Here is a 21348-nt window from a genome sequence, read left to right on the forward strand (position 1 = left end):
TGAGGGAAGTCTGTGTTGGATATGTTGAATATATTTTTTATTTATCTCTAGAGGTTTTAGGTGAAATAGAGGAAAATATTTTAGATATCTTGTATTGAAATAATGTGCCATAGTCATTAGGATCAAATTGTAATATATATAGGTCAATTTCAGTATTTTATATCTGATTGAGCTCAAGTTCACAGTGTGAAAGTGTTTGCCATATGAAACATTTTTAGATCAGCCAGGAAGCAGGCAAACTGTGCCTCACAGAAGTGACAAGGTGTATCAAGTGCGTTTACATCATCTGGACTTAAAGGATGCTTATAAATTTTGTCTCAAGTACTTTTTGTTTATTCATTGAGTTGAATTAAAGGCCACTATCAATTCACATCCAAAGAACAGAACAAGAATAGATATTTTCACAAGGTAAGGTCTTTTAAATACTTTCTTTTTGAACATTTGTCACAAAGGTGTCCCTAATACAACTGCCCCTGACGTAATTGTAAAATACTCTTAATGCTCTAAACTGGTTCTATATTCTACCTTAGGCCATCATCCCATAATTAATGGTGGGCTGGGACAGACCAGCCATAGAATTGTTGATTTATTGTGAGCTGAAGGCCACAAATCAAACTACAGGCTGATGAACAAATAAAGTTACTAATAAGATTTTTATTTATTTTATCTTCATGCTGGATCTTCTGCTTTCCATTTTTCTGTTGCTCTTTTTCAGTTCTGATGAAAAATTGATTAGGCATGAAGTATAAGTTGATTAGATAGGCAAAAAGTGTCAGGCAGTACTTTAAGGAGCAAATGCCTGACACTTAGAATGTTTGCCTTTTAGGGCAAACCTGGAATTTTGCTTATTCCATTTTTATAATGTAGCTCTTCGTTTATATATGGCAAAAGAGGAAAGTCTTGCTTTAAACAATAACCTCAAGGATTGTAGACGAGTTCAAATTATGAGGCAAACTTTTAAACCAATTTGTATACAAAACACAACAGCTTTTGGGGACACAATCACTGTAGAAAGAAAATGATAGTTTTGATATTAGAGTGAAATATAACTGTAGTTCATGTGATGTTAAGAGAAGAGCACATAGAATAGATTTTTCACACTTACATCTTTGAAGAAGCAAGATTAGTATCCTGAATAGCACAGTGATCATCTAATCTAGTTCACTTGTAGAAGTGTTATATGTGAAACAAGATACCAAATAATTTAAAGGTGTGCTGCAAGGGCAGCTGATTTGACATTAGGGTCTTACTTTTGCAGCCAAACTCAACCAACAACTTTTGCTTTGATTTGGCTTGAAGCATTTTTAAGAGTAATTTTCCCAAAGATTGGTTAATCCTGGCTTTTTCTTGCTAACAAATAATCCAAGATTCATGGTCAAAGAGGAAACCTAATCTGTCGTTACTCCTTGTTTTATAGGTTTTCTTCACTTCTTGACAAACCAAGCAAAGTTTCTCTTATGAGTTTGTGCACTAATGTTTGTCCTTGATTTCCATTCCGCTAATCCGATCCGCATAATTGTGTGCTTTATTACCTATAATGATGTGTGTTGAGCTTCTCACTGCACTAAGCTTTCAACTTCAATCTTTCACTGTGGTTCTTTTAAAAGATTGTGTGGGGGGAAGGGGGGGATTGCATTATATGGTTAGTGTAAGGTTTACGAAGATTACTAGATGAATAAAGGTATTGTATCCTGGCTATTTTTTACTCAAAATGAATAGAAATAAGACAGGGAAGAGAGAAATCAAAGTAAAGAGGGAAGTTGTAGCAAAGTGGTTTATTTATCTCTTATCGGACCTTGTCATGTGTTGTTTCTGAATCCTGAAAATAAACCATTAGGTTTTGGAATAGGTAATGATAAAAATTGCAGTTGGCATGAATTACCTCTTGGATTTGGAAGTCAGAATTTCTACAGGAATGCCTTTGTTTAGGGTGGATTAACATTAATGAATTTAAAGATTTGAAGATACAAGTAAATAAACTTATTCCCTCTCTTTGCTCTTAGTAGACTGCAGTGTATCTGGGGTTCGCAGACTAAATTCTATACTAAATTCCTCGTATGGGATTTGATCTGAATGTAATACAACTACTAGCTGCATTTTAATTACTTGTCACATTAGGCACATCGAATGTCAGCTCTTGATTTTACTCCCCTCAGTATTGTGATACTAAATTTCATTTTTTTAATGCAACTGTTTATCCATCAGCAGAATATTTATTCTTACAGTTCATTAGTTTCTATTACTCATCAAGCATTACCCATTTTCCTCTTTAAAAGAGGGATTGAAGTTATTATTCCTTAGTGGTATAGCATGAATATATCAGAATAAACCTAGAAATAACATATTTGAACATTGATGGATATTTTCATAGAAATAGATTGTTCATCAAAATGTGCAATTTAGGAAATAGTTGAGAGAATTTGTGTTACTAGCTGTTGCTTATGTGTAATACACAACTGTAGTCATATTAATGGCTGGTTATGGTGCTATCATTAACTTGGGAAGATGAAGTGGCTTTTATGTATCTATATGTATATATATGTTTTTTTTACATATATGCACATATACATATATACATATACATACAAGATATATATACCTGTTAGCTATACATACACCTATGCATATATATAAATAGACATTTACATATACATGTACATATGCACAAATGTATATACATACATACCAATGTATAAACATATCAATACACTCACATGCGTACAAACAAATAAATACACAGAAAGTAATAAAGATGTTTAGTCATACATATAAAGGACGATACATGTATATATGCACATACACATATAGATATGCCTGCAGATAATATTGTCCACATACATGTAGCTAGATAAACTTACATATACATATTCATATACATATATATGGAAATATACAATTACTTGTTTAAATATATCATGTATTGTTGCATGTGTGATGGGTTGATGTGTAAGTGTAATTGTCTTTCTGTATACTAATTGGTATGACAGTAAGTTGCATTTGATTTTATCTAATGACAAGTGTTTGCATTTGCTTGGTATTAGAGATATTTGCCAGAAATGGTTTTGAGACTTAAGGTTTTTAATTACTCTCTTCCATCTTCTTGTCTTTTTTCCTCCCTCTCTCTCTCTCTCTCTCTCTCTCTCTCTCTCTCTCTCTCTCTCTCTCTCTCTCTCTCTCTCTCTCTCTCTCTCTCTCTCTCTCTCTCTCTCTCTCTCTCTCTCTCCCTTTCTCTCTCTCTCCCTTTCTCTCTCTCCTCTTCTCTCTCTCTCTCTCTCTCTCTCTCTCTCTCTCTGCTTTTGTTTTTATTTCTTTTCTTTTCTCACTTTTTATTCAAACTTTCACATTCTTCAGTCTTTCCACTTTCAGAGCTCCCTCCATAATAAATAAGTTAAGATTAATTTCTAGTCTAGTTGGAGCATGTTCCGTCACTCACCTGTGCCTCTCCTGCTCCTCTCGGTCTTCATTATGGAAGCACAAATATGATGAATAGTGAAGTCTAGTGTGGGCTTTATTTGTTAACAGGCCAGTACTCATTAAGAGAGGGGTTTAACATAGTGTACTGCCATAATTTTTTAATCTTTAGCATTATAGTTTGAGGTGCTTAGTATGGCTTAGGTTAATTTTTTCAACATAAATATACATAATGATAAGATAAAACAAGCATATTAGTTTCATGAAACACAGTTTTGGCTTGCCTTATCAGAGGTATTTACTTATGTAATGGGATTCACTTTGCATGATTGCTTGTTTAGAATATTAACTTTAGAGTCCTTTCAGTCTGGATATTAAGTATATATGGTATACATTTATACACACACATATAGTTCTTCTGTAGTTTGTTTCTTTAGTTACGTTCAGGCATCATTGATCCAAAGACCTTAAAACCACAGAAAAAACTTGCCTAATTCCTGACAGTCAAAATCTCTCCATGCCACATGACAGCAACTGTCATTCCTCTGGCGTCGTACATATTATACTTCTGTTCTATTTTAGGCATTGTTCATTGTGTTGAGGCTTAGGGATTTACTCTCTTTTTCTCTTTGTGGATCATGATGAAAGCTTCTTAGGTAAGTTCTTCCTTAAGTCTCTCCTAACTATTAATATTTTGGGCATAACTGTGATAAACATGCTAAGATGGGATAACTGTGTAATGTGATAGGAAGTATTTGTGATGCAGTTCAATGGCATTGAAATTTGACAATAGAAATGGATACAGATGAATTGCAAAAAATGGGGAAAATAGTAATGTTGATAGGAATGGATGAATTTGTGGAGTACAATTGTATTTTCTATTTTTTATTATTATTATTATTTTTTTTTTTTATACAAGAACTCTGCCCTTGATTTCTTCACAGGTGGAAATGTTCACAGATAATGTACTGTGAAGTCTCAAACCCATAGTATTTTTAGTTTGAGCTGACCAAATTAGCAGGGCCACCCATGGTAATGTAAAAGTTATGGTAATGGGGATTTAGCTATCTTAATATCATTTTCCATTGACGTTTTAAGTACTAGTAGCCATTTTACTTCCTCCTCCTCCTTTGCCTCTTTCTTCTTTTTGTCTTATTCTTGTTGTTCCATTTCCTGTTCTTTGCCCACCTCACCATAGTATCCTCCTCCTCCTCCTCCTTGTCCTCCTCCACTTCTTCTTTCTCCTCCACCTCCTCGTCCTCCTCCACCTCCTTGTTCTCCTCCGCCTCCTCATCCTCCTCCACCTCCTCGTCCTCCTCCACCTCCTCATTCTCCTCCTTGTCCTCATCCTCTTCCACCTCCTCTCTTGCCTCCTCCTCCATCTCCTTGTCCTTCTCTTCCACCTCCTTGTCCTCTGCCACTTCCTCTTCCTCCTCCACCTTCTTGTCCTCTTTCACCTCTTCATCTTCTTCTTTCCTTTTCCTATACTTTATGGGTAAACTTATTGTTTAATTTTTCATGATTTTAAGATTGTCCATGAAAAGAGGACAGTAATCCTCAAAAATACTGTATACGGTTTTACTAAAATTATCACTACAGAGAAGATCATTAGTCGAGTTTGAAAACAACTAGATGCTTTAATTATTATAAGGAAGATGCCAAAAAAACAACATAAACAACAATCATCACCATATATTGTTGAGTGTGTGAATGTGTTTGTGTCTCGGTCTGCAGTCTCCTTCTTCCGTTGAGATCACAATTCTTGCCACTGCACTGTGAATGAAGGCTTTTTAATACTGTTAGTCCTCTCTTAATCTGCCAGTGTGTAGTGTGACCTAAATTATTTTCTTTTTTTCATTTGTAGTGCATCAGGGCAGTGTGAGAGAACTGTGTCTCTCAATGTTTTTTTTTTTCCTCTACTCCTATTGGAAGTGTGCAGGGTTTCAAATTTGTTTTTCTATATCTTTATTTTTGTTTCCACTTATATGTATATATATATACTCAAGTACATGCCTTAAGTAAATTTTAAGATTACATTGTAAAACCTTCAGCAATGTATTGACATGATTACTTTCTTTTTAATAAAGTTCATGTACCTTTCACAAAAAAGTTTTATTTGAAATCCTGCTCATTAGATGCATCAGAAGATGTTGAATGAGGATAAGAAAGTTTGTAAAGCAAAATGGAAAGATACAAACTGCACACTCAGAAACACCCAGTTTTTTTCCTTTTTTATTTTGCATTTTGCTGTTAGTAGAACAAATTCTGCACTGGTTATGTCACCGATAAATAATTGCATTGGACACACAGCACTACACACATTGCAATATAAAAAAAAGTTGCAGTCCTCAAAAATGGAACCGAGTGATCTCTTATGATTAATGCAGATTAAGAAAAGAAAACATTATCTACCTTATATAATGTTTGAATATATGAATGTAGACTGAGATATGCACTTTATGCATTTGTGTTTTCATAGCTAGTGTCCACACAGGGTGTGTGTGTCCCCCCCCCTACCCTCTCTTGTCCTCTCTCTTTCTTCCTCTTTTTTATTCTCTCTCTATCTTCTGCTTTTTATCTTAGTTCCTTTTCTCTTTCCCTCTCTTTCCTTTCTCTCTTTCCATTTGTTTTCCTCCCCCTCTCCTTCTCCCTCTCCCTCTCTCCCTCCCTCTCCCCCTCCCTCTCCCTCCCTCTCTCTCCCATCCTCTCTCTCCTGTCCTCTCTCTCCCGCCCTTTCTCTCCCGCCCTCTCTCTCCCCCTCTCCCTCTCTCTGTTTCTGTTTCTGTTTCTGTTTCTGTTTCTGTTTCTGTTTCTCTCTCTCTCTCTCTCTCTCTCTCTCTCTCTCTCTCTCTCTCTCTCTCTCTCTCTCTCTCTCTCTCTCTCTCTCTCTCTCTCTCTCTCTCTCTCTCTCTCCCTCTCCCTCTCCCTCTCCCTCTCCCTCTCCTCTCCTCTCCCTCTCCCTCTCTCTCTCTCTCTCTATGTCTATCTCTTCCCCTCCACCTTTTTTTTTTAGCTATACAGCTGTAATATTCCCCCATACTTGTATGCATAGAAAATAATGTTTTTACTCCTGTGTATTTAGTGCATTATCCCAAAGTATAAAGTTCAGTTTTACAATGAAAAGGAAATAAAAAAAAAAAGTTATCACAAAAGAAATTTGACGCTGCTCAAAATATTTTACCCCATTACAGTATAGATTATAATGTAAGGAAATAGAAAAAGAAAATTTACATATTGCCATTAGAGTGTATTCGACATGTAGGTAAGTTATTTATTTCAATTATTCTGATAATTGTCTTTTCTATTGGTTGTGTGTGTGTTTTGTGAGTAAGTTGAACGGTACTTTCATGAAGACTTCATTTTTATCACTTGAAATGAGGGCAAGTTGAGGCAGTAATGATATTAGTTTTACCAGTAGCATTGATAGCAACAGCAGTAGTAGTAGTAGTAATAGTACTAGAACTAGTAGTAGTACTTGTACTAGTTATAATAGTAGTACTAGCACTAGTAGGAGTAGTAATTGTACTAGTAGTAGTAGGACTATACTAGTAGGAGTAGTAGTACTAGTACTATTATTATTATTATTATTATTATTATTATTATTGTTATTATTGTTGTTATTGTTATTATTGTTATTGTTATTATTATTATTATTATTATTATTATAGTGTTAATAACATTAGTAGTAGTGGTGGTAGTACTAGCAATAGCAGTAATACTAGTAGTAATGGTAGCAGTAGTAATAGTGAATGTAGTAGTAGCAGTTCAAGTAATAGTAGTAGCACTAGTAATGATATTAGTAGTACTAGTACTGGTGCTAATACCAGTAGTAGTATTAATAGGTGCATATATGCCTTCCATGGTGTTGGCAAATAGTGCTCCCCAGGGGGATTATTGTGCCCTTTTTTTGTAGTGGCAAAAGCCTTCAGTATCATCAAAGTGCAAGGATTGCATCTTTGTATTCCAAATTAACCCATTGGCTGCAGATGGCATGATTACAAGGCATGTCCACTGGAATGTTAGTTTATTTATTGTGTGTACACAGAAATGGCTCCATAAGTTTTTAGTTAACAAGAAGTCAATTATTAGTCCTACTTATCTCAGCTGTTTACAATTTTCCTTGATTTCCAGAAACATTCTTATATATTGTTCAACTATTTTTATTATTAGTATTTTGATAGCATTATAATAACAATAGTGTCAGTAACAGTGATAACTACCGATATTAATAGCATTAGAAAAAGAAAAATATTTACCTACAAATTCAAGGAATGGGGAAATCGAGGACAATCACCAGGGCCTACTAATTGACTGGTGGAGTCACTTATGTGCAATAAAATTCATAAAAGACTACAGTGCAGTGAACACTATATAAGCCCAATAGGTTAATAGGATTGGGAAAAGAAATGCGAGTTCTTTCACTCATGCATACACACATAGATAGATGTAGATAGGCAATGATATACAAGAATAAAGATTAGTTTCAAAGTGTGCTTTAGTGCTCTACTGAAAGGTGGTGATGAAAGCAAGTGTCTGAATTAAGAAATTAGTACCTCATTTTACTTGACTAATACATGCAATGGGCTTTGCATAAGAACTGTATTTTTTATTTGTTTTTATCCGTCCTTGGTGTTAGAGTGAGTTGCTTTTGCCCTGCATTTTGGCACAAGAACCACTTGTATCTAATTCCCTTTGGAAGCTGGTAAATATCTGTGATACAATGAACCTTTCTGATATAAATTTTGATCTTTAGATTCCAAAACTATAAATAACTTTTTGTAAGACATGAATTAAGTTTGATAGAAATGATTATTTATTGAGTTGTGAGCCCGTCAGCTCGTCTGGTTCCCTCAGAAAAAAAGAGAAAAAAATCTGATATTTAAAGTTTCACAAATTAAATTTTGGTTGTAGCATTTCAAGAGCCTAATTTCATGCATCAAGAAATGTATATTTTATTGTTATATGTTGGAGTAAGAGAGTATGAGTTGAATAGGTTATCACAGTAACCCATTGCATATGAATGACAATAAATTAATAAATGTGTAAATAAAACATGCATAATATCATATTTTTATCATACAAAGCAAAAAAAAATGTGCATTTAAAATTTATTTATAAGCCATATTGCCATTAAAATTGTTGCTTCACATTCATTGCACAAAGCACGACTATGAGGTTGGCTCACAGAGAGTTAGATCTGTAAGTGGAGTAAGAGTAACATTCATAACAAAAAAACAGCGTGCGTTCCATGACTGTGTCGATTCGGACTCTGGGTTTAGTGGATGATTGATATTTCCAGAGTAGGTATGATAGGTATGGACACCTAAGATGATATCAGTGAATGTGTGAAATACAGTTCTTTTGACCATGGGGATTGGGAAAGGTAATTAAGACGGTAGGGATTAAATAAGTAATGATAGCTATATGAATTAAATGTTGAATGGTTCAGTAACATGGAGATCCAGTTATATTTTTATTTACTATAATTTATTTGGGAAGTTAAGAATGATGATAATTTTTTTGGTTGTGGATCGAAAGGATGGTAATAGGGTTCTCAATATTGTCAGCTTTTTTGTGCTGTTCGATCTCTGAATATACTACATGATATTTAGAAATGACCAGAAATGATATGAAATGATTTAGAAATGAAATGATTTAGAAATGAAATGATTTAGAAATGATATTTAGAAATGACCAGCATTGGCCAACCCCGTCACAACAATTTATTGAACTTCAAGTTTCTTGTCTAAGAAAAAGCTCTTGATGCTGACACCTTTTCTTTAGTGATGCAGCAAGCAGGATGAAGCAGCACTGTAGCTTGCTCTTTGTGTGTGTGTTTGTGTGTGAGTGTGTGTTTGTGTGTGTGTGTGAGTGTGTGTGTGTGTGAGTGTGTGTGTGTGTGTGTGTGTGTGTGTGTGTTGTGTGTGGTGTGTGTGTGTGTGTGTGTGTTTTGTGTGTGTGTGTGTGTGGTGTGTGTGAGTGTGAGTGTGAGTGTGAGTGTGAGTGTGAGTGTGAGTGTGAGTGTGAGTGTGAGTGTGTGTGTGTGTGTGTGTGTGTGTGTGTGTGTGTGAGTTTGTATGTACATATTTGAAATCAATAATTTCTAGACATTATTGCCAGAAATAAACTAAGTGGAGGATCATCTGCTTCTGGTGATAGCCCTGTGGAAAGCATCTATTTTCATTTTCTTCCTTATTACAGCCCGATGGTGGACAGAATGGAAGTTGACGAATCCCAGTGTCACAATGGGCGGCGGTCGTACCACTCCAAGGTGCGAGAGAACACGTACCAAAATGGCTGGCACGATGCCACAGCAGCTCCCCACCCAGTCGTTAATCCAGGCCGCACCATCACCATGTCCCTCAAGAGACTGCTGCGTGAGCACGAAGAACTGTACGAGTTATAGCATACGTGTGGCCTCCCATATACTTTCACTAAGACTTTGGGGTCCAGGGTGGGGCTGGGTGTGGAGGAGGGGAATCGGGGCTGCAGCTAGGGGTAAGGGTTAGTAATGGGGGTATGGGGGGCAGGGGTTCGAGGGGGTTTGGAGTGGGGGTTAGGTCATTCCTCGACCAGCCTTATTATTTTTTTTTTTGTGAGAATGTCGGATCTCTCTCTCTTCTCTCTCTCTCTCTCTCTCTCTCTCTCTCTCTCTCTCTCCTCTCTCTCTCTCTCTCTCTCTCTCTCTCTCTCTCTCTTCCTCTCTCTTCTTTCTTTTTTTCTTTCTTTCTTTCCCAATTTCTCTTTATTTTGTTTTATCATATGAAATCCTTTCATGGCTTTTCTCTTTTTTTTTCTCTCAAATGAAAATATTAAGTTTGTAATAAAAAAGATATAGTATATATGTAGCAGTATTAATTGTTTTTCAAGTGCACAGAAATGCCACACACATGTATAGCAAGATCAAAGATGATATTGATAGATTACTGACGATGAAATTATTATCATTCTTTAGTTTTCCTCGTTTTTTTTTTTTAATTATTCAAGATATCAGTGATGATTTTTGAAGAATTAAAATATCCATATCCACCTTAAAGGGGGTTATTCTTCTCTTTCGTTTTGTGTGTATTAACCATTTTCTTCAGCAGTATATTCTCTTTGCCTATGATACCGTACCTTTTCATGGGATGTATTTATTTATTTCTGGTTTTTAGATTAAGATGAGGTAATATTGCTATCATTGTTTATTATTTTATTATGATGATGAGTCTTATTATAGGTATTATTATTATTGTTATTATTATCATTATTATTATCATTATCATTATTATTTTTATTTTTATTTCATATCATCATCATTGTCATTGTTAATCATTGTCAACTTCATTATCATCATCATTATTATTATTATTATTATTATTATTATTATTATTATTATTATTATTATTATTATTATTATTATTATTATTATTATTGTTAAATACTTATACAAAGATTATGGCTCAAACAGTTCATGGCACATTGATGCTTCCCCCTTTTTCTTTCTGTCATTCATTCTTCCTTTCATGTGAAATTGTACTTATGTTTCTCTATGTATAACCAGAGTACCATTTATTTTTATGTTATGTGTGTGTGCTAGTGTGGTGGGACTTTTGTTGCGTGAGGAAGTGAGTTTTGTTTTGCATTATTTTTGCAATAGGGTTTAGAGAACCGATGGAAGAAAGCAAACATTCAGAGGGGAACTTCGAAGATCCTATGAAATGGATTTGCATAAAATGAAACGTGACTTACAGAAATGAAAGATGGTTTCAATTCTACTTTTATTGTTATTGTTAATAATTATTACTATTGTCATTAGAATTATCATCTTTATCTTTGTTATTATTATTATTATTATTATTATTATTGTTATTGTTATTATTATTATTATTATTATTATTATTATTATTATTATTATTAATATTATTATTATTATTATTAATTTTTTTTTTTTTTTATCATCTTATCATTATCATGGGTATCACTGTTAATGATATTGCCACTTTTAATATCATAATGCTGCTAAGAGTGCTATATGTCTTTATCTTTTGCCAAATTTTACCTTTATTTTGAATTTTCATTTTGCAATTTTTCAGCCAATCATTTATTTTAAATTTGAGGTCTCGTCTTCCTTTTGTCTCAAAGGAAAATCCAAAAGTGGCCTCGGCAGAGCACCGCACCACATATTTTGTCATTAGGATTAAGGTATAGGGCTTATTTACTGTCGGGCAATAACAAAAATGCGTTTTAATTCTCGAGTAAATTCACAAGTGATATATATCAATAAGGGACTCATGTACAAGTTTTGCAAGAGGCAGAAATGTGCGTTTAAGTTGAAACTTTGTATTAATTAAGTTAGCTGTCATATATGTAGGTTCAGAGGACTCTGTAGTTTATTTTTATGAGTTTGATTCACCTTTCTCTCTCTCTCTCTATATATATATATATATACATATATGTATATAGGTTCACAATAGTCAATATTTATTTCTCTGTCTGGCTTATTTGAATTAAGCATCCAGGATTTTTCTATTTTTTGTCCTTTTTTTTTTTGTATGAATGATACAGATTAAACAAATGAAAGAATAAGTGATGTTTTAACCCCAGTTTATCTTGTGGTTTATGAGTAATGAAAAGTGAGGCTGTAAATAAATCTTTTTTTTTTATAGATGTATTTATGAATATATATATTTGTGTATGTATATGTATGTATGCATGTACAGAATTGGAGTTACATATCTGAGGTGTAAGGCTTATAATTTAACGATTCCAAAATTAACTTAAAAAGAAAGTACATATTTTTAAAAATGCAAATTGTAATACTTAATGATTATTATAATAATTATTTCTATTGGTAACATGTCATCCTTATTGTTATTATTATCATTGTAAGTACTAGTTCACTATCATTATTATTTTATTATTACATGAGGGTCATCATCAATACTGATATATTGACTCATCAGATCAACCACACGTGTAATGATGTATTTGTATATTTACATATTATATCTCAAATATTATTTGTATGTATACATCAATGTATTTATTTCATCACTTGCTGGAAATGATGTTACATATATCTCAAGAACAGGCAATATTAAGTGTCATTGTTCTAAAACATGCGGAGGAAGAGGAATGCGTAAAAGATGCAATGAATATATACAACCATGTATACAGTATAACAAAAGTCTTGGTTTAGATTCTTATATTAAGTAAAAAGGTGAACAGACCCCTCTTATTGTGTAATCAATTTTCAAGTCCGTTTCTGAGAATTGGTTATGCATATGTCCATTATTTGGTCATTAATAAATAAACTGAATTTTAAAACTAAGTTACTTTGTTGGGAACCATTTTGATTTTTCCATTTTTATTCATTTTTTTCCCCTGAACTTTTTATTCATCTGTTGTTACTCAGGATTGAAAGGATATGCGATTAATCACTAAATTATGTGCTATCTTTTATTTCAACTTTTTACCTGTTGCTTGTTGAAATGTGGACTTAAGGGTAATGAATGCCTTTTTCAGAAGGTGTTAATTGTCAGGGGTAATTTTAAGTTAGTTTCATCACAGGGTCTTCATTGTCACACACTGTCCCTATCTGATTATCCCTCTCAGACAAGTGGAATGTAGGCTTAGTTCAGACCATTATATAGGGTTTTATATTATTCTCCTCTCCTCTCCTTGCTTTGTGTCCTCTCCCTTCTCTTCTTTCCTCTCCTCTCTCTTAGCTGCTCTCCTTTCATCTCCTGTTTCTATTCCACCTCCACTCTCCTTTTCTCTCATTTATATTTATAAAGGCATAATACGTACATTTACTTTACTAATCTTGCCTCTAATAAGGGATTATATGTATATATGATCATCTCCCTTAAAACTGTATTTTATTTATTTAGTATTTAGTTTATGTAAGGTAATTATGGTTACATATAAAGTAAACCTTTTAATTTTTGCTCTGTGAACTAAGAGATTATACAAAGCTCTAGTATGCATGAAAGGAAGATGTGGTTAACTCAAAGCAAAGTCTAGTATAAACTGATTTATACTCATTATTTGGAAGAGATTGGAAAGATAGATGGGTAAGGAAATTTTTTTTTATAACCAGATGTTCAGAGATACACTAAAACAGGAGCAAAAGTTAATGAAAACTTTTTATCATGTTATTTTCGTTGTGTCTGTCTTATGCATTCGGCATATGCAGATGTTGGATGGCTGTTCAGATAATTGTTGTTCTGGATCCAGATCAAAGAATACTTGGTTTGATGCTTTACGATACAACATATTGTTGATATTAGTACTTACCTGGTTGAATTTCATTTCAATCCAAAGACCTTCACAACAATTTTTTTTTTTTTCTCTCTCTCCATTAGTTGACTTTAAATAGTGTACTGATCTGTATTTCAGTAATTAAATAAAAGTCAGACAGCTTGGTTGAATAGCCACCATGCTTCTTCAAATGTAGAACTCAAAAGAATAATTTAATGTTTTTTTCTTGCATTAGCCTTTGTTTATCATTGAATGAAGAATCAATTTGGAGGAAAATGTGAAAATAGCTATCAGCCAAGAAAATGGTATTAATTCTTTGTATATTTCTTTACTAATAGGTTGCTGAGCTTTATGCACATGGAAGAGGGGAAAGACTGGGTTTCCTTGATTGAATAATGTGCCTTATTATTGCATGCCAAGATGTTTAATTTTTGTCAAAACTGAGTAGACATTTCTGTAATGAAGGAATGTTTATATTTGAGGAGATAGATTTGTAATTTTTATTTTCTCTTGGTCGTTTCTCCCCTTTTTTCTTTTTAAATAAGAGATATGAGAAAAAACATAAATACCAGATTGACAATTTGTGATGGATATGTATACCTTAGGTTAGACATACCATTTTAGTGTTATATATTTAAGCATTTTGAATTTATTTTTTTAGTTTCACATTTAACAGGAAGCTTTGTTTTTTTTTCAGTTATGGTTTTGTCAAGCTCTTCTGGCTAAAAGAGTGATTTATGGTACTTAGGTTACGTTCTGGATGACTTGCATTCCTCTGTCAAATTCCTCTTCATCATCATCTTTGTCTTTATTCTTTACACGTGGGCACATGCACACAGACTTGCATGCACACGCACACGCAGACACACTGGTATGCATGCACACACAAGCACGCACATGCATGTAACACACATGCACACATGAACACATGCACACATGCAACAGACACATGCACACATGCAACAGACACACACACATGCAACACACACACATGCAACACACACACATGCAACACACACATGCAACACCACACACTGCACACACACACACACACACACACACACACACACACACACACACACACACACACACACACACACACACACACACACACACACACACACGCACGCAACACACACACATGCACATCACACACACAATTTTTCCCTTTTTTTGTAAATAATATTGAGGAAGACACTTTAAAAGACATGATCTTATGATGAAATACTTTTTTCTCTATTATTCTCAGATACCTATTCCTTATTTTGTTAATCAGTTAACCCAATGCCGACGGGGAAAATGAATAAAAATGGAGAAAATGCAGTGCTCATTTTTTATATTTTGGTGAAATGTCTCCGCACATAGATGGCTCTGCTAGTGCTTAGCCACAAAGGAGTCAATTTGTAGATCTTGTGACCTTACCTGATTTCAGCTTTCCTTGTATTGGCGGGAAAAACGCATTGTTTACTAGTGCTATGAATATCGATGTTGTTATTTTTATTGTAAACATTAGAATTAATATAATGTTATAAACATTAGTAACAGCAAAATAAGATAGTGTAAAATATTTTCGTAAATCAATGAAAAGGATGAACAGGCAAGACAGGCAGTACTCGTAACTGGCTCATTGGTGACTTAGTACAAGTGTAGTCATCTATGTGTAAAAACAATTAAACAAGTAAACTCACAGTGGGCATGGCATGTACGTACATGCCATGCCTGTCGGCAAAGGGTTAATGGTCTTTATGTATACAGATGAGCATTATGTCTCATTATGCAAAATAGCATTACTTGTGAATATGTTTGGCTGATGTTTAGAGTTTTGTTAGGTTATTATGGTCACGAGGAATTTAACACACGTTGAATTTTATATAGTTTTGTTGGGGGGGGTTATGTCTAAAAGCCATGAAAAATCATTCTTAGCATATCAGGTTGTGCACCTTTATAAATATACATTTGCATATACATATATGTATACATTATATATATATATATATATATATATATATATATATATATATATATATATATATATATATATATATATATATATATATATACACACACACACACACACACACACACACACACACACACACACACACACACACACACACACATACATACATACATACATACATACATACATACACACATATATACATATATGTACATATATTTATATATATACCTATATATACATATACATATATATATACAAATATGTATACACATGTATGTATACATATAGATACATATGTATGTATACATATATATTTGTATATGTATGCATATATATGTATACATATAAATATTCATATATATATATATATATATATATATATATATATATATATATATATATATATATATATTATATATAATATATATTATATACAACATACATGTATATACATGTATATACATGTATATACATGTATATACATGTAATATACATGTAATATACATGTAATATATATATATATATATATATATATATATAATATATATATATATATATATATATATATATATATATAATATATATATATATATTATATATATAATATTATATTATTATATATAATTATTTATATCTTATATATATTATATTATATATTATATATATAATCATTATATTATATTATATATATTATATGATATAATTATATGATATATAATATATTATATTATATATTAAATATGTATATTATATATTATATATTTATTATTATATATATGTATAATTATATGTATATATATTATTATAAATATTATTTTATATTATATATATATATATATATTATATTATATAACACTTCTGTGATGAGAATGCACTGTATTAATGTAGGTTAATTTCCTTCTGTTTAATGTAAAGCAACCTATAGTCAGCCAAAGAGATGACGTTTGAAAGTGCCAATGTATTTCATTTTATTTTAGAAGGTCAGTATTCAGTTTCTCTTGAATTGATAGGAAACTGTGTAAGAAAAATTTCATTTAGTTAGATTCTTGTGATGTAAGACTTACATATCAGGATAACTCTTAATGAAGGTTTCTGCCAGAAGACTTACTTTGTGGGAATTTCTTTGATAAAGGTATATTGAGGTGTGGAGTTTAAATATAGCTTGCATACAGCAGGTTATATTCACTTAATCGGTGAGTAGTTTAATGTACTGATTGAAAAAAAAGAAAGGAAGTGACTGCAAAGTATCTTTTGTCATTAAATTTGAGATGCAACATTTGTACAGACTTGCATGTAATAAGCAAAGTTGAAAAGAATTGGTTTTGTTAATGACAAAATATCTTATGAATAGATATATACATATACATGAATATATGTTAAATTGGTGCAGTCATTGTATTTATAATAGGACTAGCTGAGATACAATAATGAAATAGTATTAAAGCAAAGTTATGATATGAATCAATATCAAATATACAAAGATAGAATGGTGCACCCAGTCTAAGTATTGGAATATATATACAAATTTCTTTTATTATTACTGGTATCAATATTTTTGTAGCACTATGTGGGATATGACTAAATACATGTGTGCACAGTTTCAGTTCCTTTTTATGTTTAGTTGTCTGATATAATATATATATATATATATATATATATATATATATATATATATATATATATATATATATATATATTATATATATATATATATATATATTATATATATATATATATATTTATATTTATATATATATGTATACATATATTTTATACATATATGTATACATATAAATATGTATATATATATATATATATATATATATATATATAATATATATATATATATCTGTGTGTGTGTGTGTGTGTGTGTGTGTGGGTGTGTGTGTGTGTGTGTGTGTGTGGTGTGTGTGTGTGTGTGTGTGTGGGTGTTATTTATATACATAAACATGTATATACATATATGTGTATATACATATATGTGTATATACATATATGTGTATATACATATATATGTATATACATATATATGTATATTTATATATGTGTATACAGATATATATAAATGCATATACATGTATGTATATACATATATACTTATGTATATATATACATATATACTTATGTATGTATATACATATATTTACATATTTATATACATATATATATATATATATATAATATGTACACATACACTGTTTTCACTGATTAAATAATGCAAACAGTATAGTGTGTAATCCAGGAGCACATTAGTCACGGTATACAAGGATAGTATGTAGTGTGTTCCAGATGCAGAGAAATAGGCCAATAGAACCAATGTGAAACAACGACTTGTATGTCGATTGTTGTCCTTGTATCATACAAAAGATATAGTGGAGTTATGTGGTCACTGAACACATGGAAGTACAAGACTGATGTGTGTCTGTATCAGTTTTTTTGTATAAATAGAGAGGAGAAAAAAAAAAATGTAGATAGTATTGTGCTGTGTGTGTATATATATTATGATTGTCATTTAGCATCTAACGCTTGGAGGATTTCGAGTGTTGGGATGTTTGCGTTTTTATTGTGGTGTGGTCATGCTCTTTGAACAATGCACATTGTTTTGGGTTTGACTGTCTATTTACTGTGAAGTATTACATACTATTTATATTTTTTATTTGTTTTATTGGCATTTCTTTTCAGCTCTTTATTTTTGTTTCAAATACACATAATATTCATCTTATATAATTTATATTATTTTATTTTTTCTTGTTTTTATTAGAAGTGAAAATTCCTTTTGCAACTACAAGTAATTTTGTTTTCTTGCACTTTTTATTGATACTTTAATAAAAAAAAAAAGATACCTTACTTTAATTATGTTTTGTTAAATACATGAATTCACAGTGTTTGAAAAAAACAAAGATACAGGAGGGCAAAAAAATTAAGCAAATATAAAATAAAGTTTATCAGACATGTAGAGGCATAAAGAATATATATATTTTTTCTTTTCTTTTCATTTCTTTTCTTGAAGTATAAGTATGTATAATGCAGAGGAAGTCATTTTTCTTTTTTAAAATGCCTGAATTTCTTGGTAATAAGAGGATATTTGAAAGAAAAGTTACTTTTTAATTATCTTTTAATACTCAGTTGTTATTGCTATATTTCTTTTATTACATTTTCCTCATTTCCTGCATTTTGTAGAAGTACCATTCTCTCATCTGAAAAAATTTCTTCTTGAATGTGGACTGAAATATTGAATGTTGAGTTTGACTGTGAGGGATGGAAGACAGTTTGGAAATATTTATTATTGGAATGAACAAAGGGCAAGAGGAGAGAAAAAAAGGTAGAAAGTAAGAAAAGAAATGACTTACATGAGTAATGAACTCTTGTAGATAGCCAATAGAGATGACCATAATATATTGCCTTTGGTGTACATATGTAACAATGTTTATTCTATATATTGTAAAAAAAAAAGAAGACTGTAATATATGTGATTTATAAATAAAACATACACAGTTTAAGTGTGGGAGTTTAAATTGGAAAAATCCTTCATATTTATACTGATAACTTTTTTTATTTATATATTTTTGTATTATTATTATTATTATTATTATTATTATTATTATTATTATTATTATTATTATTATTGTTGTTGTTGTTGTTTTGTTATTGTTATTGTTATTTTATTGTTATTGTTATTGTTATTATTATTATTATTTAAGTGAGATAAACATTCTCAGTTTTATAAATGCACATGTTCATGCTTTGTATTACAATACTGTCAGCTTTAGACCAACACAAGATTAATAATAAAAAAATAATATTTCATCAGTCAAATAACAAGAAGAACGAGAACAAACAAAAAACATGAAACACTTGGAGGAAAGAGATTTGAATGAAGAGAAAATGTGAGGTGAACAGAAGATGGCATCTTATACTTTGGGTGAAACCGACCAGAACAAGAAAAAGAAAGAGGGAAAAACTGGAAAATAGATTAAAATGTAAAAAAAAATTTAAGGTGTATTACGTCTATATGTGGGTGAGCGCTCATGCGTACTCGTAAACATTGGTGAACATACACGTGTGCGTTAGCATATGTATAGCTATATTTGTATGTGTATGTATTGTCATAAGTATGTGTACAAGATGTGTGCGCATGTGTTCACATATATTGGGGTGTGTATACATATATGTATGCGCATTTGATGTGCGCACATGTTTATACCTGAGTATGCATGTGCATGTGTGTTATTGTGTATAATGCAGGAGTGTGTATGCATATCATATGCATGGGAGCATATGTAAAGGTGTATGCTTGCGTGTGCATGTGCACGAGAATGAATATATGGGAGGTACTTGGGGCATTTGCGAGTGAGCAACTGTGTCTGCACTGTGCGTACATACGAATAAATAAAGTCAGTGTATAAAATATAATTACATATACACTTCTGATAGTCAAGCCCATGCTCACGGGAGTAGACCCTGGTGTAGTGAGCAGGCCGTGCGTGGCTGCAATAAATCCACACTAGACAGCGCCAACCCTGCTGGAGGGGCTTATCAGTGGCATGCCGGCTAAACTACTCCCCCCTTCCACCAAGATACACCTAAACCAGTCGGTGGGGGTAACTCGACTGCCTACCTCTCAATCAAAGAAACATGACTGAACAAACAGAGCAATGGCAATTCTTCGGAGGCGAAGGAGCCCCTGGTTACGGCGGCGGTCAAGATTGCTCCGGAACAGAGGGTGTTAAGAATCACCGGTTAACAACAGGCCGCCCCACACTGATGAACCTTTGTACATATAAGGACAATGAGAACTGAATCCGACTTACTAGCATTTCTTGAGGAACTCTCTTTCATCAAATGGGATATTGTAGGACTCTGTGAGGTTAGAAGACTGGGAGAGAAGATACTAAATGATGGACACCTGCTCTATTGGAGAGGTAAACCCAAGGGTAGCAAGCAGGAATTAGGGGTAGGTTTCTTGGTTCACAAACGTTTAGAAAAGAATATCGTGGTATTCTATAGTATAAGCGAAAGAGTGGCTTCAGTAACAATAAAACTAAACAATAGGTACAACTTAATGATTCTTCAAATCTATGCTCCAACCTGCAGCCACAGTGGTGAAGAATAGAGAGCTTCTATGAAGATGTTCATTTAGCCAGCGAGACGTTAAAACCAATTTCCCAATAATTATGGGATATTTTAACGCCAAAACAAGTAAAAAGACAGGAGAAACCGTAGTAGTGAATCACGGATTAGGTACTAGGAATGAAAGGGGACGGATGCTAATCAAATTTGCGTAGGCGCGATCACTCAAAGTCTTGAATACATTCTTCGAAAAAAGACTAGAGCGGAAGTGGATATGGAAGTCGCCATCTGACATCAAAAACGAAAGTAACTTCATAATTTCAAATAGGCGCGATATCGTAAAAAATGTTATTAATAAAGTAAATGTTGGCAGCGACCATAGAATGGTTAGAGGCCAAATTGAATTACACCTCAGAAGGGAAAGGAGTAAACTCATACGAAAACCGCAACCAAATTTAGCTAACTTGAAGACCAGAGCGACAGAATTTAACCTTAACATCCAAAACATATTCACTTCTCAGCGACGAAGGTCTCAACACTTACCAAATTAACAAACAGTTCAATGACATAATAAAGGAAGCTGCATTTGAAGTAGGCGGTAAGAACGCCAAGCAAAGCTCCAGCAAGTTCTTGGTAGAAACTAAAGATATGCAAAAATG

At 32.4% G+C, this 21348-nt stretch overlaps 1 protein-coding gene across 2 annotated transcripts in view; it reads left to right on the forward strand.

The window, feature by feature from the left end:
- The window catches only part of LOC119595108, a 14172-nt gene extending 4271 nt beyond the window's left edge, over window positions 1-9901 (forward strand). The window contains exon 3 of one of the 2 annotated variants that reach the window (XM_037944254.1): window positions 9613-9901. In XM_037944254.1, the coding sequence (XP_037800182.1) occupies window positions 9613-9817 (205 nt within the window). In that variant the 3' untranslated portion in view covers window positions 9818-9901. The remainder of the gene's footprint in view (window positions 1-9612) is intronic. The other variant, XM_037944253.1, reaches the window with a different exon arrangement.
- Window positions 9902-21348: the final 11447 nt, after the last annotated feature.

Source organism: Penaeus monodon, chromosome 35, assembly GCF_015228065.2.
Source record: "Penaeus monodon isolate SGIC_2016 chromosome 35, NSTDA_Pmon_1, whole genome shotgun sequence".
Lineage (NCBI taxonomy): Eukaryota > Metazoa > Arthropoda > Malacostraca > Decapoda > Penaeidae > Penaeus > Penaeus monodon.